Source organism: Trichoderma virens, assembly GCF_000170995.1.
Source record: "Trichoderma virens Gv29-8 chromosome Unknown TRIVIscaffold_89, whole genome shotgun sequence".
Lineage (NCBI taxonomy): Eukaryota > Fungi > Ascomycota > Sordariomycetes > Hypocreales > Hypocreaceae > Trichoderma > Trichoderma virens.
Genome location: NW_014013660.1, coordinates 268,877 through 285,547, shown reverse-complemented (window position 1 = coordinate 285,547; position 16,671 = coordinate 268,877). Strand labels below are relative to the sequence as shown.

Here is a 16,671-nt window from a genome sequence, read left to right as displayed (position 1 = left end):
CAGGTCGACAAGGTTGTGCTCGTACATCATCTGGTGCTTGAATTAGCAGAATTAGCAGAATTAGCAGTGTTAGCAGAGTTAGCACCATCGACGGCAAGCGAGTGGCGGCGCCATTTGGGCGAATCCTGGGCTCGAGCTGAGCAGAAGGGAAGGCCGAGCTGCCCTGCCTGCTCCTCGCCCCGGCTTCGCTTCTCTGGTTGCTGGTCCGGCTGCAGCTGAACAGTAACTGACTAATGGCTCGACGGCGTTTCAGGCAAAGACAAACGACGAGTCGAGCCCGTCTGCGGAGCTCGCCGGCTCGGCCAGTGGATGGAGACGGCGACTGCGGCTAGAGACGACTTGGGAAAGGCGACGCAGGGCGCGAAAGCGAGGCAAGGCGATGCAGGACGCAGGACGAGACGAGACGAAGCAATTCCGAGTGCATGACTGATTATGACAAGGTGACATGGAGGTTTTGCATCAGGACCGCGGGCCGCCTCCATGGAGCACAGACACGGGTAGGGGCACAGCTTACGGGTGCTACTGTAATACAGGGAAGCAAGCACCAGAGAGAGCTTAGAAGAGCTCTCTCTGGAGAGGTACATCCAGCTAGTACTCGTACAGCTACTCGCACAGCTACAGCTACAGTAGGATTGATGGACACGGAACACCGCTGGTGTGGGCGGGAGCAAGGACGGGAGGTAGGGACAGGCACGGTACAAGACGGGCGGTACCGCACGCACCGCACGCACCGCACCGCACAATCCATAATTCCATTCAATGATGTTTCGTGAATGGGTGCAGTGCGCTGGGGCAGGACAAAGTCGCGCCGCGTTTGCGACAGGTACAAGTACCGTACGAGTATTGGTACTGGCCTGCTGACGGAGCTGCGCCTGCCTCCGCCAAAGCTTGTTCCAGGTCAGCTGCCAGTCACTGTACGGAGGAATACTACAGGCGCATGTACTACAGATACCAGCACTCGTGAGACATGTACTTGCAGTGCTCGTATAGTACAGTACAGGATTGTAGTGTACAGAGGTACCTGGTGCCCATGGACCTGCTCTGCTCTGGTTTGGCAGGTATGAATTACTCGTGTGCACTCGCGACTGCACTCGCGACTGCCACATACGTACAGTACCTACCCTGGCCGGCTGACCTGGGCGGCGGAAAGGGCCACTGCAGGTAGGTGCGGTGCAGTGCAGTGGTGCAGTGGTGCAGTGGTGGTGCACTACCAGCCTGAGAAAAAAGGGAAAGCAGGGCCTGAGAGGAGGGGACGGGGACGCGCAGGATTGGACAGAATCGAGGCAGCCAAAAGGCAACCGCGGCCCGGCAAGCCCAGCCCCTGCCACACACCCATTTGCCATCCATCAGTCCCCATCAATTGCTTGTGCAGCTGGCCAGGGATGAGGTCAGAATTGCTCACTGCCATTGGCCCTCACCGACGGTCTGTGACGGCGGCTACCTGCAAGCCTCTGCTCCCTAGGCGCTGATCACTCGCCCGTCAGGCAGGGTGCCCGCCAGAGCCTAGCGCACGCTGCAGTGGGTGAACGCCTAAATGTTGGCGACGCTGCGCTGGAGCCCCCCTGCCGGAAGCGATGCAGAGCTCCAGCTGGCTTCATCAGCTCAGCTGCCAATTGGAGGCGGCTGTAATCTGTAATATATCAACCTGGAACCTACGGGCTTCAGCCTGCCAGCATCAGCATCAGCCGCGGGCGCACCAACACGAGGACGGGGATGGAGTCAAGCAAAAGTTGATGCCGCGTGAGTACCTTCTGGTACTTGGGCAGCTTGTACGGAGTCACAATCAGACGTGCTGCCTGCCATGGAATAATACTAATGTCGGCTCCAAGTCCAGCCCTCGGATGCTCAAAAAGTTGCCTTTTGCCTCTCTCTTCTCCCCGCTTCTCCCTCCCTCTCCTCTTTGTCCGGTCAAATCAAATCGGTCCTGTCTCGTCTCTCTCTCCCTGCCTTGCCTTGAACGTTGCATCTGCATCTCGTCTTTGCCGCCCGCTACAGCTTCGTACATGTACGGAGCTGTGCTTGGGAGCACTGCTTGTACATACTCGTACATGCCTTGACGCTGCTTACCTTATGTAGGTACCATCTCTGAGGCGTGCAGCTTGCGTCTGTCGTACCTCATCATCTGCATCTGCTGCGTGCGTGGGCCTCGAAAGACGCACCAAGGTTTACGAGCAAAGCAGCAGCGAAAAAGGCAAAACGGAACATGGCCTCTTTATCCGCGGCCGTACTGTACGAGGCCAGGATCCATAACGACGGCATCTGGTCTTCCTGAGCCAGCCTGAGTGTCCAGCAGTCAAGATTCACTTCCACACTCGTGCAGCTTCCCAATCGCGACTCTCTCTGCTGTTTTGGGGGCCGCGGATGTGTCTTGTCACCCGCAGCTCTGTCTCGCCGTTCATTAGGCAGGATAAGAATGTGTGCTGCCAACGGGACCGCCGGGTGGCGTGACGGACGCCAATAGCGGGAACCGGCTGGCCCCTATCCTGCACTTGGCCTCTTTTTCTCGTTCGTCGAAAGGGACTCGTCGACCCAAGCAAGGCTCGCTCGGCTGGATGGAGCGGGCAGGTGGCTGACTGTCCTCGTGAATAAAGAGCGGCTGAGGCGGAGGGAGCTGCAAGTTGGTGGCCAGCCGATACTCTGACAAGACAACGCTAAACAACCAACCAATCTTCTTCGCCTTCATGCTTCGCTGGATCGGCGCCAAATCCAATGTCATGTCGTCGTTGCCCGACACTCTTGCAAGACAAAGACGTCGTCATTGTCAAGCAAGATGACCAAACGCCCCCGGTTTCCATCATTCCGTACTACCTACTTTTTGCTACCTACCAGTACGAGCACTCCGTACATGACATACGGGCCGACGACTGTAACGCAAAAGCCGGCAGCGGCGCTCTGCTACCTAACCTTGCCTGCTAGCTCCCTCCCTTGATGCTTACCAAGAGTGCACAAGCTTTATGATCATCACTAGTAAAGACAAACCAGCACAAAGCACAACTATACCACCCTTCGGAGCTGCTACTAGTAATAGCTCGTGCTACCCATTTTCTCGTCAGCAAAGTGTGGAGAGAGGCACAGAAGCAAAGGCAGAGCCAAGCATTGTGATTTTATCCCGACAACCGTCCTTCGGAAGGACTCTTGCTCCCGTCACATTTGCCGCTGAATTTAGAGAGAAAGAGAAAAAAAGGCCCCCCCTTAATGTTCCTTCTCAAGGGGTGACTGGTTACTTGCTCAGCTGCATTGCCGCCATTGATCAATCACTGCGAGCTGCAACATTGTTATCGTCAACGCTCGTAAATGATTGGCTGGCTCCCTTACCTCCCTACCTTGAGTACTAACCTACGGACCACCATGTACAACTTCGCAACAAATGGCCCGTCTTGCATGTGATACCAACTTCAAAGGGGGAATCATGCACCATGGGAAGCACGCACAAGGATGCCCGGGGATGGCTACGAAGCACGTCGCGGTATTGTTCAGACCAAAATGCTACCATTAATCTACCTGCCCCTGGGTCATCATTTTTCTCGTTACATGACGACCTAGCTGTTCGCGGCGGGGCTTGCAGCGACCCAAAAGCAATGAAAGACCAATGAGGAAAACCAGTGGTGTCGCGTCGTCGTCAATAGACGCGACTTGCATGCTCACTAAGGTACGAGACAGGCATGGACACTAGTATCATTCATACGGTGGACGTTCCGGAGCGCTCAAAGCCGACTGCCGCGACTCGAGCTGCTGCCGCCAAGAAAGTCATTCACAAGCTTCGCAAATTCGTCGGCGTATTGGTACAGAAACCCATGTCCTGAATCCGGAAACAAATGCAGCCGTGCATCCGCGAAGCTAAGCATCTTCCATATCAGGATGCTGTTGTCGGTAGGTAGCAGCAAGTCCTCGCAACCTACAGACGCGCAGAGCAAATTAGCTGCATATCAGCACCCGATTCTCTCTTGTTTTACGCAGTGGCCCGACGGATATTCGATCCATTGGTTAGAGGGCAGCCGCTAGAATTAGATTTAGGGGGAAAGAGGGAGAGTGAGAGGGAGAGGGAGGGGGGCAGAAGGAGACGCGAGAGGACTCACCATTGGCGATTAGCACCGGAAGACGCAGCTGTCCGAGCCGGTCATAACTCCCCTCGGAAGCGTTTTTCTTATCCATGAACCTGACAAACGCAAGCGCCTGCTTATGAGCTGGCCCCGGAGGTACTGGTTCGCATCTCACCTCTCCGGCGTCGCTTCTACTGTTGGCGATACGCTCCCATGCTCGCTTACCCGCCTCCCGACTACGCTCAGAGCGTTGCACAAAGAAACCGTCTTCGAAAGCTTGCCGTTCCTCCTGCACAGTTCTGGCCGCCTTGAGGCGTTTGAATGCCTTACCATCGGGCGAAGGTTTAACGCCGTCTCCGGAGCTCGGAATCGTCCCGCAGAGCACCAATCGTCGTACCTGCTCCGGCGCGTTCAGAGCCATGAGCTGCGCAACGCAGCCGCCCATGGAATAGCCTAATACGTCAACCTTGTTGCCTTGGCCAAGGATTTGATTGATCACGGCGCTGTAGTGCGCCGCCCAACCGGCAAAAGTATCGGGAATGTCGCCCTCGGATCGGCCAACACCGGCGTTGTCAATGAGTAATACTGGACGCTGAGCCGCAAGGGGGTTGACCAGCGCTGGGTCCCAGTGATCCATTGTTTGTCTGTATCGCAACGGCCGAGGCAAAGTCGACGGTATCAGCAGTGGCCATTTTCAACGACCACGTCTCAATCTTGCGGGATTCCGAGGAAGAAGGGAGGAACCGAATGAAGATTTATCAACTGGGCGACTCACTTGAAACCTGGGATGAATACCAGCGGGATGCCATGCGATATGCCGAGTTGTCTATAGGCAAAGGTAAGGCCGCCCACCTTGACGAACTGAGTTTTCGCCGTGTCGTAAGTAGCCATGGCCATGTCCACAGAAACAAATAAGAAGGAAGAAAGACGATGAAATCGGTAAGTTTGTACTCCGTAGATGAAACACGAATTGTAGGAATGAGATGCCTCTCGAACACGCCCTGCAAGAAACGGCGAAAGAACAACAGTCAAAGCGCCGTCGATATCTTGGTAGTCCGGAGTAGGTAGTTATATTCAATGTTACCCCATACTCCGCAGCCAAATTAACCGCTCCCGCACTTATAGTGCACTTAGCGCCAAGTTAACCCACTGTTGTCCACCTTACGCCGAGAATCTTCAAGTAGCCCGTCAGGTGATTTTGCCGTTTCTTGTCGGTTAGGAACCCATAGACAATAAAATTAGATGAGGCATGGGCATTTACTTAGACATCAGTGTCCCTCTTTTCTTTTTCTTCTTCTTCTTTCCCCCTTCTTTCCCCCTTCTTTTTTCCCGCGCTCTTGTTCGGATTGCAAGAGGGAGCGTAATTGTAGTGCGGCTTGTATGTCTTGGCCCGAGGTTAAAAGAAAAATCCGGCTCGCCGAAAGTGTGGAACCAGCGGGCTAATCAGCTTTGCTCCTCTGCCTTCTAGTTTCTTGGCACTCAGCGTTCTGTCCAAATGTGGACATTTGACTGCTTGAATTTGATATAAGACGAATAGATGTAGTAGGGGAAAAGCGTTTTCAGCATAGAGTAGCCTGTCCTTTGATGGATATAATATTTGGCTGCTCTTACTTTATCGTATCAGAGGTAGCAATCAGGCAATTTCCAGGCGAATGAAGAGATGGCTTGCATTAGTATAATCGTGTTAATCCCAAAAGCCGAGCGGTTGGTATGGAGAGACTCTCGTAGGAACGGGAAGGATGGCACGTATAAGCAGTAAATAACCTTATGATTTTAGGGCTAAACTAGTAGGACTAGCGAACCACTAGATGTAGGTGTACACGCGTCTATCGAGACCTAGTAATCAAATTCTAATCTATGACTCTAAATATCTGATCTGGCAGTTCATTTTCATGCGTCTTCTTCGATTTTCTTGAATATAGATGATTAGAATTATATATATATATAGATATATAGAGTTTATGCTTCGTAAAATGTTCAGTGCTTGATATACATGTTCTCGTCCAGCTTACACAAACCCACATTGTATCCATCTCGGTTGGCGTCCAAGTGCCCTTGATAAATCCCTCAACGCCCCAAGTGTAAATCAATCCCAAGGGCCTCCATCCCATCATTTGTCTGTCATCGATTCGGCTGGCACACATTCATCGGCCAGCTGTGTACTCCATTCAGTGTAAAGTTGACTGCTATCTTGTTACAAACTTCTCATTCTTGGGAATCAACCCCCTTTTCGACCGCACCAGGCTCAGGTTCTTTGCTCTCAGAATCATCTTGCGGACGGCACAAACTATGGAGAAATCAAATTAGAAACCAACAGATTAATTTGGAATGGTTGTAATGCTACCGTGGACTTACTTTCTCATGCAAGAGCAAATAATGGCAAGGGCAAGAGAAAAGCCCAAGATGAACAAAGCAAACCGCTGGCCCAGGGCACGTTGGAGGTGATGACGATGCTTCCGCTCTCGGCTCCAGACAGGGACAAACTTGTCATGCCCATACGATGCCATCAAGTCGCCGTTGGTATCGATGATGACGGATTTCCCCTTGTCAGAGGAGGGAAAGACGGGCACCACCTCGGTGTTTTGGCTCGTCTCGAGAAGTTCGAGAGTTGCGTCGAGGAAGTATTTCGTTGGCTGGTCAGTCTTGGATACCTTCTCCCACAGAGCCCTGTCAACTCTGAAGAGACGATATTTCTTGGGATCCGTTAACGAGTCTCGCTTAGACGTAGCCTGGGAGAGCTTTGCAATGGCGTCAAGGGGTGAAGAAACATCCCTCGCCGTTGGGGCACTTAGTACTAGCCCGGTGACGTAGAGAATGGTCAACAGAAGAGAAGTGGTTCTGATGGCCATTTTGAATAGATAGATGTCGATGATGTTGATGGAAAGGAATGAAAGAGTGATTTGTGGTTTATCTTGTTCCTCGGAGTTCCGAAGCGGAGGCTGGATATGATGACGAATCAACGGGTAGACGTAGAATAGGGAACTTGCTCAACCGTAGCATAAAGTCCTAATGATTGTAGAATCTTTTGATGTTTTTCTTGATTATCAAATAAAGATTCTAGATGTGATGATATATGATAATAACGATTGAACGATATGCCAAGGATAACTTGACAAGACTCGACCCAGAAAAAGGAGCCAAGACAAGGAGAATAAAAAGACACATAATAACACAAACAACTAAGCTTTTTTAAACAAGAGGGGCGGAGGAGACAGTCTCGGGGGGGCTCAGCCCATCATCGTTGACGGCCTGCAAATGACTGGGTCGGAGCAATATGCGTGAGTGAGAAAATCCGCTAAGCATGGCGCAGCAAACGTCGGCCATGCCTCGTTTGGTGGCCACAAACGGGCAAATGGCCCGTGGGAGGAGATGGACAGCACAGAGATTTATTGACGTGAACAGGGGTGTGCATGCAAATTGCCGCATCGCTGCGTGGGCCAGCGAGTATGAAGATGAATGGCTGAGGGTGTTTGTTTCAACGGCGGTTGCAAGTAATTGACGATGGAAGGGCAGGGGGGGAGAGCAGGAGACTTGGGCGATGGACACGAGAGCAGCTGGTTTCACGGCTCGTTTCTACTAAACAAAACCACCCCAGCAATTGAGGTTCGTGATGCTGCTTACTGGTTTAGCGATGGTGTTGCTGAGATTAGCTACCGAAGAGTGAATACGTGTAAGTGCGTTGCGGGCGAGACTCGACTAGCAACTTGGATCCCTTCGTGATAGTGGGCCTGCAAGGCCACTCCGCTTCGGTAGGTATCCGAACAGGTAAGACCAGCAGAAGCCATCAAAGATGGGATTACGAGGCGGAAGTGCAAGCCGTTGAAGCCGTCATTTTGCTAGAGAGATGCTCTCCGATCCACGGGCCATCCGGCCATGCCTTTTGTTTGCATGAGATTGGACGTCCGTTCCTGTCTTAGACGCCCCCGTCCAGCAACCACCTGAAGCAAGCCATTGGTGGCTGAAAGGGAAAGAGATTTCTTCAACACGGGAAAAAGAGGGCTATGTTTGGTAAATGCCCTGGGCCCGTTTGGGGTTAATAACGAGAGAAAAAAAACCGAAACAAGAAAGGAGAGAGAGGGAACACCAGAAGGCTTCTATTTCTCACAGTCGACGCCCCCATTTCCCGAAAGGGTAACCCTAACACACGCTGATCGCCAATACGATTTAGTTTGAGATATGCATTTCTCTTGGCACTTTGCCTGTTTTCTCTTCACATGGCGCCGGGTGTGAAGTGCCGAGGCTTTGGCCTTCGTATTGCAATTTTGTTTATTTTAAGCGTCCGTCCGCATTCTAGAAGCTCGACGGCGAGGCGGACTTGGGACGTTACGTAAGGGGGGCAATTGAGGGACGATATAGGCGATTGAATTGAATTTTGGCATTGAGAATCGTGCCTGGGAGGGATTAGAGCTCAATCGCTGGTGCTCCGTATTGGGGCTTCCAGCTGCTAACGGGACATGGCAGCAAAGTATTCGGTACTTGGTTGGCTGGTGGCCACTAACCGTTGCATCCAGTGACCGGTACTTGGTGCACTAGTCCCCCTAGCCCCGCGGGTGACGTTCAGGCCAGGGCACTTTTGTCCTGACAACACACGACTTCTTGCGCCCAAACTCTGTGTCGCATGCAAGCAACGGCCAACACCACATGAAACGCCCCAGATGCCCTCTCCAGCTCTATGCTAGCAGCCGTCGCCAGAGCCCCAAACACTGCTAGCAGCTGACAGAAAGCGCCGGGCTGAGGCGAAGCCCCAAAAGGCCCTCCCGAGCAGCCTCGCCGCGATGCCCTCGCCGACCGACGACGAAACGCCCTTTCCCGCGCTGAGCCACGCCGCGGGCCTCAATGCGCTGGACCGCTCGCATCTGTCGCCGCACGATGCCTTCACGTACCCGCTGCGACAGCCGTACGATGGCGACGGGCCGGCCGATCCGCTGTCCCATCTGAGGCACCTCAAGGACGACCGCAGCAGGAGCCGGCGGCGCAAGAGGGCGTGGAAGAAGCTCATGTGGGTGAAGCAGTCGTGTAAGTCTGCCTATCAGTGGAATTGGAATCCATCAGAAGGCTAACAGGCACGATCTCGTTTCTTCCCCCTTTTCTAGATCCGGACAACTACACCGATCAGGCGACATTTCTCGAAAACCTGCAGCGAAACCCTCGGCTCAAGCCCTACGACTTCTGGCCGCTGGTGGCCGACTCCACGGTGATCCTGCAGCACGTCTGCTCCGTCGTCCTCTTCATTGTTTGCTTCAGGGGCATCTTCCACGGGCGAGTGTCGCCCGTGTCGCTCGTCAGCGGGAGCAGCTTCGCCACCTTTCTGGGATGGATCCTTTGGGAGCGATGGGTCTCGGAGGAGGAGGACAAGGAGGACGAAGTAACCGCGGGCGGCGCTGCTGCCTCTGTGAACAAGACCGAGAGCATACGGCGACGAGCTCGTGCAGCTAGCATTCGCCGACCCATCATCACGCCCCGTCCCCTTTCTACTACGTCGTCGAGCCGTCCGACATCAGAGTCGTCTTCTTCGCGTCCGTCGGCTGGAAACTCGACGATTAATATCAGAGTTCAGATTCCAGATAACGAGCAGATGAGGGCAACTATTCTTCCGTCTCCTTCTTCCACCACCTCTCCGACATCGCCCACATCGCCGCTGTCACCAAGGGGAACTCCTCAACACGGAATCGGTGCCGATGGCCAACCTCTACTGCGCAGAGCGAGTTCGGACGTGATACCCGACTTTCCGTCAATACCAAACGAGTCTAACCGCCTGCATCAGCGCCTCGGCACGATCAAGTCGGCTTTGCTAATTTACTGCACGCTCCTCGGGCTCAGCCCCATTCTCAAATCCCTGACTCAGTCCACCTCTAGCGACAGCATCTGGGCCATGTCCCTCTGGCTGCTGGCAATCAACATATTCTTCTTTGACTACTCGGGCGGCGTCGGAGCTAAATTCCCTGCGTCGTTGTCCACAAACGCAGCCCTCATGGCCTCGACCGTGCTGGCAAGCCGTTTACCCTCTACTAAGCAGGTGTTTTGCTTAACCCTTTTCAGTATTGAGGTTTTTGGTCTGTTTCCCGTGTTCCGGCGATACGTTCAGCACCGTAGTTTCAAGCAGCATGTGATTCTAACCGTGTTGCTGATTCTGGGGGCCGGATGGGGCGTTGGAGTCGTAATGGCCAAACCGAAGCCTGACGGTTGGCCGTGGAAGCGCGGTATCGGAGGCATGGTGGTGTCTATCCTTATTGCGGCAATAGCCACGGGTGGATGCAGCTGGTGGCTCATTGGACTGCAGAGGTATAAGAACGAGATTCGAGGGCCTTGGGATCCTGCGAGGCCCATTATTATGAGCCGGCAGCGTTGGGACGATCGGTGATTTGGTACGGAGGATGATGACATGTTAGTTTTATGAGGAGTAATTTATGGGATTTGTAGAGCGGCGTATAGGTGACATCGCTAGACATGATTCAACGAGCCTGAATACTAATAGGCACTATCTCGTATCAGGTGCTTTGCCTATCCGGCATAGTGAACGTAATGATGAAGAGCAGTGGCAATACTTGTTGACCAAGGTCAGGCCAACTGCTCCGGCGCCGTATGTTCCTCCCCCTTACCACGGGCATGTAGTATATACATAGTAGTACTACGCTCAGTTGTTCTAAAGCGAACGGGTTCCACTTCCACCAAGTGGGACTTGCTTGCAAGTTAGTTGTTCATCTTCAAAAGTAATTTTGCTACCTGGATAGACTGGACGAGATCCCGTACACTCTCATGGATACGGTCGTATATGCTTGATGGCACACACATAGGGACAACTGGGTTCAAATTCACAAGCTGAATCAAAACAGCAAAAAGGCAAAAACATACAACAGCCGGTGTTCGCTGATGGTCAGCCACTCAACTACTAATCTGCCTCTCATTAGCTTAACACTGGGAGAGCGGACAGGACCCCGAATTTTCCACTACCTATGGTCGTATGTGCTTGATCTCAGGGGTAGTTGGCCTTAAGTTGCTATGGAAGGCATCTACAACTAAAAAAAAAAACATACAACAGCCGGTGTTCGCCAGTAGTCACCCACCTGACTACTAATCTGCCTCTTATTAGCTTGACTCTGGGAGAGCAGACAGAATGCCGAATTATCTGCTATCTACGCTTACATGGGCTTCAACCTTGCAGAAATTTGACTTATGAACCTAATTGTGCACGGCTTAGTGGGGCAGAGTCACCTGTTGGAGAAACACGATGCACGGTATGATTGGCTACAACCCCGCTATACCTTATGACTAATGGCAGCTGTGCAAGTCGCAAAACATCCAGGCCTCTTGGTGGTCTACTCCGTATTATGGTGGAAGATACGGAGTGAGAATTATAACTTAGTATGACGGCATGGCTAATAATATACAGTACTGTAATAATGCTGTTTTCCATTAAGATTTTGCTTTTCCAATCTTACTTTGGTTTGTGGCGTTGCAACTGATTACGCGTACTATATGATTATTGGTGGATATCGGCCCCACCCGTCCTTGACTTGTAAAACATACTAGAAAGCCTAAGAAATCTCTCTTTCTATATTCTCTGACCAACCAGAGGCTAGGTAATTGTCAGATCTTGAATAGGAGAGATTGAATAACACCACGTTATACATGGCCAATATCCTCCTTGAACTTTGGTATAAGTTTTTCCTTCACTATATATTTTTTTCTTACCAAATTTTCAATATGCTACTATTTTCCCCATCTACTAACAAAAGAATGTTTTCTTTAGGTTTGTTAGATCCTACCAGCTGTGAAATATATTTGCAACTCCAAAAGTCTTATTGCTAATTCATATATGAAAGCGCTTCTTTTTCAATTACTACCTGTTGCTTATGCTTTTAGCGCCAGCACCTTTATCCTGCCTCTCGGGCAGAACTCGCCCAATTATACTTTCGCACTTAGTATTCCCAAGAACTCAACCGATATTTACTTCCACCTATCCGGACCGACTGACTACTCTTGGGTAGCGGTGGGAACAGGGCGCAATATGGAAAATTCACTTATGGTTTTGCTCTATGCCGCTGCAAACGGGAAGAGTCCGCTCATCTCTACCTGTGGAAAGAGATTTAGCTTGGCTAATGTTACATCGCAGATGTTACCGTTAGCCCTCGTCTCTGCTCTGGTCATCAAGAGCCGGTCTATTCGTCTGCACTAGCGGTCGATATCCTAAATGGAACCGGTATATATGGGAATACAATGACACTTAACGCACGATGCTCGAATTGCGTACACTGGGGAACTGGCTCGCTAGATCTTAAATCCTCGTCTCAGTCATGGATTTATGCCCTGGGTCCAAGTGGTGGAACGGCTGCAATGCTTCGGAGCAACTCTAAAACTGCTAGCATTGAGAGACATTCAAGATACGGTTAGACAGAGTACCTTTTACACCATCACCTCATCAGCACTTCTTGTTTTCGAACTTGGCCGCTAATTTAAGCTGTCTTGCTAGGGCGCTTTACCATGGATATGGTGCGTGCAATTAGTGACTCTGCAGGACTCCCTGCATCCTTTACAACTGCAGCTGGCTCTAATATGGACGGATCCATCACGATTGATAGCAATTGGCCAAGCATCATCCACGCTCTCTGCCTTTGTGGCACATTTGTTATAATGATGCCTCTTGGTGTAACATTCCTTCGCATCTTCCCACGAAGTGTTCGATGGCATTGGATAAATCAAACTCTCTCCTCTACAATCACCTTTGTGGGGTTTATAATCGGGATTTACCTCAGCACTATGTTTACCAAGTCGGAGAAAGCTAACTCGACACATCAAATCATCGGTATTATGATCGGTCTCGCACTAATCATTCAGCTAGGAATGGGATCCTGGCACCATTGGGTCTTTAAGAGGACTAACTCTCCCACTATATTTGGCAGAATTCATCGCTACTTTGGACATATTGTAATACTACTTGGTATTATTAATGGTGGCATCGGACTGACTTGGTCTTATGCATCTAGGTCAGTTGTTATCGGGTATTCTATTGCTGTACTTATTATTTGCTTGGTATATCTTGTTGCTCTTTGGAAGGCTAAGTGGGACACCAAGCATTATAAAAGAAGTAATGTAAGTGCTGTTAATGAGCTTAACCAGCCTGGTTTGGGATATGAATTATAAAATGATATTATTAGAAGCAACATATATAATAAAAGGCAAACGAGCGTCGCGAATAAATACTTAACTACAATAAGCAACGACATACCACGGTCTCCACGGCTGGCTCTGGCCTGTCCCCTTCTAGCCCCTTAACACATTCGCCTATTATACCTAAGATTAGCTAAACTTTTTCTTCCTCCTATTATTTAAGATCTTTTTTATCCTGCCTTTTAATCGCCGCCTTTTATGTATGCTTTAGTAATGTTAAGGGCAGCAGCGCCTATTGTAACCTCCTGATACCTATTCCTAGTATAGGGTAAGGGTTCCTAAGGTAATAAGCCTAGGTTATAGGTTTATGTTATCAGAGAGGACAGGGAGTAGCTCTTAAGCAGTTATAATGTAGTTATAAGTAGGTAAGAGTAAAATAATTTTCGATACTCCTGGGGCCATCTCTCTCTTTGGGCCATGTTGGCTATTGCACTTCTGACATAGTCGGCCGCGTCAGCCAATCCGGTTGCATATCTGAAGATCACATCAATGACTTGGCCAAAAAAGAGCCCTTGTCCTTAGCCTTTAGCCATCTTCTTTCTGCGGAGCTCCAACTCCCATCAATTACAAAGATAGAACGCGACACACTCCGGCGACATGAAATCATCTACATCCGAAATGACTCGGATGTAATTCATAAGCCTGTTGAGATGTTGCGACGATCGCGATGCAATCTTGACACACGCCCAATCGGTACAATATGACTGGCCTAATCGCACTAGTTCCAGAGAGTGCTTGCTGACAACCTCGTTGCCGAGGAGTCTCGGATGTACTTTTGGTAACATCGTGGCGGGCAGTATATAAAGTCCAGAAACTTTTCCAGACTTAAGCGAGCTTCGCAAAAAGACATATGAAAAAGTCTTTCGTGATTAAGAATTTAACATCTTCCCTCCAATTTTGTTATAAGATGTCCGTCTTTAACCTTGCGAAGCCAGACAGGCCAATCGAAGTCGGCGTTATACTAATGAATGGGTTTGCATTTCTCATGTTTATGAATCGTGTTCGCCACTGATAACTCTACAGCGAGACAGAAATTCTTGATGTTGCGCCAGTAGATATGCTTCATAGTTTCAGTAAGAAATATATTGAAACCGTGCCAGATGTGTGGGTTTCAAAGGAAGTCAAGGCTCAGGCACTTGATTTCAATTTTCATTGGGTATCTGAGGTAGGCAGCGCAAAGCAAAGCCGCCTGACTAGTGCCATATCTCTGGTTCCAACAGTGAGTTCAGAAGTTTGTCGCTAATTTTCCTTGCATACTCGTGGCTTACACAAACTAGCATTCCTTCGAGACTTGTCCGCCATTGGATATAGTTCTCATTGGTGCGCATAATGTTGGTTACGTTCCAAATGATGCCGAGTTGGCCTTTGTACGAAAGGCTTGGAATGACTGCTCTGCCTTTCTCACAATCTGTGCTGGAGTTGAGGTTGCAGCCCAAGCCGGTATATTGGGGGGGAAAACAGCAACTGCCCCGCGTTTCATGATAGATCTACTACGCCAACGGGCGCAAAGCATTAATTGGGTTGAGAAACGATGGGCTAGGGATGGCAAACTGTGGACAAGCGGGGCCTTCTTAAACGGCACTGATATGGTATATGCTTTTGCACACACGGTTTGGGGTGGAGAGGGAACTCCTGTCTCGAGGATGTCTACGATCGGCGGCTGGCCAGTTCGGGAGGTTGATTATGAAAACGACGCTGATGGTATGTGAGACTGGCATATGATGTCGTCGAGATTTAAGAGGGCAAGACAGGCCAAATAGTAAAAGAGACAACCCTCATACCTTTCTAATGTCGCCTTCAGCTGTGCGACAATTGAGAACCAAGTACATGTTGCTGTAAAACACTGCTCAACTGTTGTCTTGCCAGTCAACCACGTTAGCTCTGCCACCGTCGCAAGTCTGGCTGTGGAACGTAAGGGATGTAGACGGTCTTACATCGCTCTCACGCGCTGCCCTTTGGAGCCGAGAAGCGATTATAAGACTACATTTGGAATGGGGAGCGAATATCGAATCAGAAGACAACACAAAGAGAACGCCCCTATTATGGGCCGCAGTGCAGGCCCAGACATCCGCCGTAAAGATTCTTCTAGAGTCAGGATGAGACATTACTGCAACAGAAAGTAGCGGATTAACGCCACTACATTTGGCATCATCTCACAGGTACTCTGATGCAGTGAGAATGTTACTTCAGCAACCGGAAATTAATTGTAATGCTCGTGATGCTGACGGCCGGACGCCGCTATTTCATGCATCGTGGCGAGGGCACAGTCTTGTTCTTGGCCTCTTAGCTAGCAACCCCATGGCTGACTTGAGGTGTGAGGATAACTACGGCATAACGAAACTATCCGCTGCTGTAATGAACGGCCATGAGAATATTGTCGACTTAGCTCTGCCGATTTTGGAGGGACATGTCGGTGTACCTAACAAGCCAGAGGGGCCTCTATTTTGGGGAGCCAAGAATGAAGAGGAAGTATCCAGCCATCTGCTCCAACATGGTCAAGGTCCAGATGAACATCCTAACGCTAGCGAGGCTTTAAATGGAATTTTTCAGTTGCATTCAATGAGAATTCGATTTTAATGAGAATTCGATTTTTGTAATACATGCATAACATGTATTCCTGAAGGCAGAGCGTTCATGCCCTATAAATTCTGTCAAAGTATAAATAGCTCGTTGTTGATATGTTCAGAATGTTATAGGTCTAGCATGAGGTGTTGGAAGAATTGGCATATCATGACCCAAGACGAATCTGAAAAGGATAGTTACGATTGAGTAGTACTACGATTAGATAGCTCAATATTAATACCGAAATCGCGGAGGTACTGGTCATACAATTTTATGTCTATAACGTTAACCTTTCCATGCATACGCTTACTTCTCAGTCAAGCATCACTTATTCTAGAAAAATTATTTGGCGTCAAATGAGGTGATGATCTTTTTTTCCCTCTATCTACAGTATACAAGCCACGGCAGCATTACGCGAGTTCCAGATGTCGGTTCACCGGTCTACACAAACGAGGTGGCGGCCACCGAAAAGAGCAGCACTAGCTGCCGTCTGTAGAGGCAATTGAACTCGATACACGAACTTGACAGGATCCCGTATTTTCTAATGGATATGGTCGTATGTGATAGGCCGTAAAGGTGTTTTAATAATTATAATACTGCTTGATTAGTATAATTATATACTTATCTTGTGCATTATTTTTTTATATTTCCTTAATAAGCTATTTTTATTATATACTACCTAGCCTTATTAGATCTTTTCTTTTATAGATATGATATAATGATTATGTAGCTGGTTAGGGGAGTTTTTTTTTTTTTTTTTTTTTTAGTTTGGTCTGGTTTGGTTGGTTGCAACTAAGATACAAACTATTCATTGCTAAAGTTAGAGCCCCATACACTAAAAGTAATAGACATCACTTGAACTTTATATTTTCTACAGCGTATGATTGTATGCGCCTGGTCA

At 49.6% G+C, this 16,671-nt stretch overlaps 5 protein-coding genes across 5 annotated transcripts; 3 read left to right on the top strand and 2 right to left on the bottom strand.

Moving 5' to 3' along the window:
* Window positions 1-3,474: 3,474 nt before the first annotated feature.
* TRIVIDRAFT_88285 (uncharacterized protein) lies at window positions 3,475-5,338 on the bottom strand (the record flags this gene model as incomplete). The annotated part of the gene is made up of 4 exons (XM_014095712.1): window positions 3,475-3,895; window positions 4,077-4,684; window positions 4,816-5,247; window positions 5,302-5,338. The coding sequence occupies 3 exons, from the start codon at window positions 4,935-4,937 to the stop codon at window positions 3,705-3,707; spliced, it is 921 nt and encodes a 306-aa protein (XP_013951187.1).
* A 613-nt stretch (window positions 5,339-5,951) lies between these two features.
* Window positions 5,952-7,172, bottom strand: TRIVIDRAFT_214232 (uncharacterized protein; the record flags this gene model as incomplete). The annotated part of the gene is made up of 2 exons (XM_014095711.1): window positions 5,952-6,327; window positions 6,396-7,172. The coding sequence occupies 2 exons, from the start codon at window positions 6,887-6,889 to the stop codon at window positions 6,246-6,248; spliced, it is 576 nt and encodes a 191-aa protein (XP_013951186.1).
* A 1,619-nt stretch (window positions 7,173-8,791) lies between these two features.
* On the top strand, window positions 8,792-10,395 carry TRIVIDRAFT_134508 (uncharacterized protein; the record flags this gene model as incomplete). The annotated part of the gene is made up of 2 exons (XM_014095710.1): window positions 8,792-9,056; window positions 9,134-10,395. Coding segments are annotated over 2 exons (1,527 nt in total), but the record flags the coding sequence as incomplete, so codon positions are not given.
* A 1,461-nt stretch (window positions 10,396-11,856) lies between these two features.
* TRIVIDRAFT_161834 (uncharacterized protein) lies at window positions 11,857-13,181 on the top strand (the record flags this gene model as incomplete). The annotated part of the gene is made up of 3 exons (XM_014095709.1): window positions 11,857-12,097; window positions 12,154-12,426; window positions 12,499-13,181. 3 exons carry the CDS (start codon window positions 11,857-11,859, stop codon window positions 13,179-13,181), a joined length of 1,197 nt encoding a protein of 398 aa, XP_013951184.1.
* A 934-nt stretch (window positions 13,182-14,115) lies between these two features.
* Window positions 14,116-14,917, top strand: TRIVIDRAFT_161460 (uncharacterized protein; the record flags this gene model as incomplete). Its single annotated transcript, XM_014095708.1, has 3 exons — window positions 14,116-14,180; window positions 14,232-14,427; window positions 14,486-14,917. The coding sequence occupies 3 exons, from the start codon at window positions 14,116-14,118 to the stop codon at window positions 14,915-14,917; spliced, it is 693 nt and encodes a 230-aa protein (XP_013951183.1).
* Window positions 14,918-16,671: the final 1,754 nt, after the last annotated feature.